The sequence below is a fragment of the Saimiri boliviensis genome, chromosome 4 (genome assembly GCF_048565385.1).
Source record: "Saimiri boliviensis isolate mSaiBol1 chromosome 4, mSaiBol1.pri, whole genome shotgun sequence".
In the NCBI taxonomy this organism is placed as follows: Eukaryota; Metazoa; Chordata; class Mammalia; order Primates; family Cebidae; genus Saimiri; species Saimiri boliviensis.
Genome location: NC_133452.1, coordinates 44335674 through 44341673, shown reverse-complemented (window position 1 = coordinate 44341673; position 6000 = coordinate 44335674). Strand labels below are relative to the sequence as shown.

The 6000-nt window shown below is 41.6% G+C and overlaps 1 protein-coding gene across 1 annotated transcript in view; it reads right to left on the bottom strand.

The window, feature by feature from the left end:
- HDDC2 (HD domain containing 2) overlaps positions 1–6000 on the bottom strand; it is a 31009-nt gene continuing 25009 nt past the window's right edge. Inside the window, exons 5-6 of the mRNA XM_010342963.2 lie at positions 1210–1348; positions 1–356 (exon numbers count right to left, since the gene is read on the bottom strand). Coding sequence (XP_010341265.1) covers positions 259–356; positions 1210–1348 — 237 coding nt within the window. The 3' untranslated portion in view covers positions 1–258. The remainder of the gene's footprint in view (positions 357–1209; positions 1349–6000) is intronic.

Here is a 6000-nt window from a genome sequence, read left to right as displayed (position 1 = left end):
TTTTAGGTGTTTTAATATTTATTTAGTTCATAAAAAGGCACTGCCCCCTCCAGTCTCCATCCATGAAACTTTCATGACTACCTCTCTGCTTTGTGGCTTCTTTTAGTGCCCAAGTTATATCCCATTTCTCGCTGAAGTTCAGACAATTGAAAACAGACTCACATTTAGGAAAATCAACAGACCAACAATGGCAAAACACAGTACCATGAAATGGAAAAATAATGTTTGTTACAGGAGTGCAGCAACTTAGAGAATGTCTCAGGAGTGCGGCTCACTGGCAGCTGCAGCTATGTTAGCGTTTCTCTCTGCCTCAAGTTCAGAAACAAGCTGGACTATCTCAGGGTGACTGAATTTTCCTGTAAAACCAAAGAACAGAGAAAAATACATTCCCAGATTGACAAGAGAACATATCCATTTTCCCAGCTTGATCCCAGGGCTCACTGGGGACTCTAGTCTGTGATCTGACCCACACTTCATTCCAAAGCAGAACGAGATTCCAGGTCCTGGGAAGGGGCTGGAAAGGACCATTTGGCATTCATGCTCTGTCACTCCAGGTGCAACTGAGATTAAGGATGAGACTCAGGCAAGGAATCATCAATTAGGCAGAGCTAAACTTTACCAGACTCCTGAGTGTCTCTACCAGGAACTACAGGAAAACTCAAGTGTGAGAGCCCAGAAAGCTGAAGACAGTCTCTGCCCATTCCAAACCTGCAATTAAGTAAGCAGAATGAAGCACCTATATATGAAAAGACAAGGAGGAAGACCACAGGGGCTAGGCCAGCTCAGGACGTTTAAACAAGGATGCAGGTGTCTCTCTTGTAAACACCTCTACATTTCAATTGGCTGATCTGTGCTGTCATCCCTGCTCCTCAGACCTCCCCAGATTTCTGCTTTGATAGCAGCCAAGCTCTAAGCTCTCATAGGTCCATGGTGGCTAGCATGGGGGACTGTTTAACCCAGCATCTCTTCCTTCACAGCCTTTTCTTGCCTGTCTTTTGTTGCTTACTGTTCATTCCATAGTAAACTCTATTCCATTTATTTCCTATCCTCAACTTCTTATCTGAATAGTCCCTTCCCTTTCTTTTTAGACGCTCCATATGAAAGGGTCAGAAGAGGGTACCAACAGTGGGTTTCCCTAATGTTAATGTTGGTCACTACACTGAGTAAGCCACACTAAAATGGACTCTTGTTGAAAATGGTGTTGAGTACCTGCCGTGGAATCATAGAAGTCTTGTAGTCTTCCAGGTTTGTGTTCAAGGTCTTCATACTCAGATGCCTGAAGAATCATCTCACATTGGTCTAGCTGCTTCACAAATTTGGCTTCTGCACTAGACTGGGTCTCATACTCCTAAGTAAAGGGACAATTAAGGCAGCATGATTAGTGCTGCATAATAGGGTATCCAGGGAAAATTCTGATTCTGGTACCCAAAAGCAGTGTGACAGCTACAAGTATATTCTGTATTGGCCCCATTTCTCTACTGTTTACAAATCCTTCAGAGACACTTCTTCTGTAATTTCACAACCTAACACCAGGATTCTATACAAGAAAGATGTACTCACCAGTCTAAGTACTCTACCAGATGCTGTGGAAGTCTCATATGCTCATCTTAGGTACTTCCAAGATCTTTTCTTCCTGTTCAATACCCTGTCTTCATTTTAAGATCATTATTCTTTAATCTACCTAAGTAGTTTAGATATTTTTAACCTCAAGCTGATATTTCATCTTATGCCTCTCAAACTTGTATTTCCCTCTCCATTTCATGTCACGTTTTCCTTTTCATTTGTAAGTGAATTTCTAGCTTTATCATTTACTTTTGGTTACCACTTTGCCTGGGAATCTCTGTGCTTATTTTCCAAATAAGGTAGATTTAATTAAGTCCCTCTGAGTTAACATTATTGAGGATACAGCCAAGATCTGAGGATTTTGCATGCACTGCATGTGTTGCAGGTGGGAGGTGGTGTCAGTGGTGGGGGAGTGACCAGCATTTCTACCTTTTCCTTCCCATGGGGCCCTCCCTCTGCAGTACAGACTTTGAACAAGAATCTCTAGGAGGTCTGCTTCTTACAGAATGACGCATGCCACACAACCACAAGTCCCAATTAATATACAGATTCATTCTTCTATTAAAACTAAAGTGCTCCCAACTGGTTTCCCTGCCAAGTTTTTGTTTGTAATTCTACCCTAGATGTGTTCAGATAATAAACCTGTCATGGTTTCTTGGCAGGGTGATGTGACACGAATCACTTAAAGGTTTCTTAGTTTTTATTACATGCTTATTCTTATAAAGGCAGCTACTTGGATTTGATAAAGCTGACAACTGTGCAGAGGAATCATTTCAATATGGAACCAAAACCACTTTATCTCAAAGGCAATGAAAAATAATTTCATTTTATTTGTTTATTCACATTCAGTTATATATTTATGCTTAATAAATTCAAGTTCATGATTTAACAAAAGGAAATGAAATACTCCAAGCATAGCAGTCTAGAATTTTTTTTTCCTGTTAAAAGTTGAAAGTGAGAAAAATATTTAAAGACCATTAGGAAATACATCTTATAACAAATTCTCATGAACTTATACATTTCTTTTAAAAGAAATATAAATTATTGAAATTTTGCCTCAAAAAATAATGATATAGGCATTCTCCAATAAAAAGGCAGAGCATACAAAATAATACTACAGACAGAACTCTAAGGGTGAGAAGAATGCATGGCATTTGGAGAAATTATTGCAAGTAGTTCTTAATGTCAGGAAGAGTCAGGTTCAGAGTTGCTTTTTTTTTGAGATGGAGTCTTGTTCTATTACCCAGGCTGGAGTGCAATCTTGGCTCACTGCAACATCTGCCTCCTGGGTTCAAGTGATTCTCCTGCCTCAGCCTCCTGAGTAGCTGGGACTACAAGCGCTTCCACCACGCCTGGCTAATTTTTTGTATTTTGAGTAGAGATGGTGTTTCACCATGTTAGCCAGGATGGTCTAGATCTCCTGACCTTGTGATCCGCCTGCCTCAGCCTCCCAAAGTGATGGGATTACAGGCGTGAGCCACTGTGCTTGGCCACCAGATCTGCATTTTAGAAAGGTCATTCTAACTACACATGGATAGTATCTAGACTGGAAGCAAAGAAATAGACTTTGTAGCATTAGCAGAGAAGTTATAGGACTCTGATCTAAGATAGTAGCTGTGAAGATGGAGAGAAGCGGTAGGATTTAAGAAATATTAAGGATAAAGAAATGAACTAAAATATAACAGTAAATGAGAAAGAAACCTGAAAATGACTGGCTGGTTTCTGGTTTGAGTAACTAGGTCCATCGTAAAATAGTAAGCAAAAGAGAAGAAACAGATACAAACTACACAGCAAAGAAACAGTAAAACCCAAACCTCATGGATAACATATACATCAAAACTAAGGGACATGACATTCCCATCAAGTCCAGATATATGCAAGTAGAGACAAACCACCTCTAAGCCCTGCATGCAATCAGCATCTGTCTGGGAGCAACAGGATGAATGTCTGAGAATAGGAGAATCTCAAAAGAGCCAATAGGTATTCTCTAGAAAACTCACGTTTTAAGAACAGTACTTGACACTGGGAAGGATCTTGCCCACTTCAATAGTGGATAAGCACAAGGAGCTTAAGCCCAGTCCTAGTGAATTTTCCAATCTAACCTGCTGGGGCTCCTTTCCAGGAGAAGGCCCATATGAGGAGAAAGTACTGGGAAGAAAATTAAAATTGAGTAGGGTACATGTAACACAGATGAAGAAAAAACCCATATAAAAATGGGGAAGGGGAACAAAACCAGGAGGACATCTCTTAAAGCAAGCCAACATATTTTTTTTAATGCTACATTAGAAAAAACACATACAATAACAACAAAAGCAGAAGCTTTGTGAAGTTAAAAAAGCAACTTGTGAGGGGGTCACCAAGATGGCTGAGAGAAGCCAGCACTGGAATGCAGCTCCCAGCAAATGAGACGCCGAGGGCTAGAGGACTTCACGATTCCAAACCAAACGAGGTTCCAGGTTCGTTTCTGAAGGATTGACAGCGTGCTGAAATTAGGCCCAGGAAAGCAAATCCAGACGGCGGGGTGGGGCGGGGGAGGCGTGTCCGCATCTGAAACGTGCAGCTGGCTCAGAAGGTCGGGGGACTTAACCCCCTTGGTGCTCCGTTTTGGTTCCTGTGCTTACCTCATCCCTCCTGCAATCCACCTCCATGAAAGCCCTGCCAGACGCTGGGGCGTCGATGCTGATCTGAGCAGCAGTTACTGGTGGCGGCAGGTTGTCGCTGAGACCTGGGCAGGAGTTTGGACAAACGCCAGTGAGACGGACCCTCCCACAGAGGGAGGCAGAGTTGAAAGCAGGGAAACAGACCATAAGGCCTAGCAGGCCCCACCTCCACAGAACTTAAACTGAAGCCCTTGCTAGAGAACTTGACTGCAAATACACCAGCTTGACCCCAACCAGGAAGACTGAGCTCTGGGAGAGACACTGGGAAAGCGGGGCCAATCTCACCTACAAACAAACTCCAGGGAAGGACCACCCACCCAGCAACCTGACTGAACCAGAGAGCTCAGCAACACCCTCTACAGGCCGAAAAAGATACAGCTCCAACCTCAACAACAAAAAAAAACATCACTCAGAGACTCCTCCTGAAATTACCAGCTTCAAAGATTAAAGGAAGATAAATCCACGAAGATGGGGAAAAAACCAGCACAAAAAGGATGAAACTATCAAAGAACAGAACACCTCTTCTCCTCCCAGGATCACAACTCCTCACCATCAAGGGAACAAAAAAAGAGAATGAATCTGACGAATTGACAAAGCAAGCTTCAGAAGGTGGGTAATAACAAACTTATCGGAGTTAAAAGACCGTGTTCTAACCCAATGCAAAGAAACTAAGAACGCTGAAAAAAGGTCAGACAAAACGCTAACTAGAATAACCAGCGTAGAGAAGAACATAAACGACTTGATGGAGCTGAAAAACACAGCATGAGAACTTCATAAGGCATACACAGGTCAAGCAGAAGAAAGGATATCAGAGATAGAAGATCAAATCAATGAAATAAAACAAGAAGGCAAGATTAGAGAAAAAAGAGTGAAAAAAAAATGAACAAAGCTTCCAAGAACTATGGGATTATGTGAACAAACCTAATCTACGCTTGATCCACGTACCTGAATGTGATGGGGAGAATGAATCCAAGTTGGAAAACCCTCTTCAAGATATTATCCAAGAGAACTTTCCCAACCTAACAAGGCAGGCCAACATTCAAATCCAGGAAATACAGAGACCACCACAAAGATATTCCTCAAGAATAGCAACCCCAAGGCACATAGTTGTCAGATTCACCAGCGTTGAAATGAAGGAAAGAATCCTAAGGGCAGTCAGAGAGAAAGGTCAAGTCACCCACAAAGGAAAGACCATCAGACTAACAGTGGATCTCTCAGTAGAAACTCTGGAAGCTAGAAGGGAGTGGGGACCAATATTCAACATCCTTAAAGAAAAGAACTTTCAACCCAGAATTTCATATCTGGCCAAACTAAGCTTCATAAGTGAAGGAGAAATAAAATCCTTTATGGACAAGCCATTGCTGAGAGATTTTGTCACTACAAGACCTGCCTTACAGGAGCTACTGAAGGAAGTACTAAACAGGGAAAGGAACAACCAGTACCAGCCACTGCAAAAACATACCAAATGGTAAAGAATAACAATGCAATGAAGGAGCCACGTTAAGTAATGGGCAAAACAACCAGCTAGTAACAAAATGGCAGGATCAAATTCAAACATAACAATATTGATGTTGAATGTAAATGGCCTAAACACCACAATCAAAAGACATAGACTGGCAAACTGGATAAAAAGTCAAGACCCATCAGTTTGCTGTATTCAGGAGACTCATCTCACATGCAAAGACTCACACAGACTCAAAATAAAGAGATGGAAGAAGATTTACCAAACAAATGGAGAGGAAAAAAAAAAAACAACAAAAAACAAAAAACAAAAAAC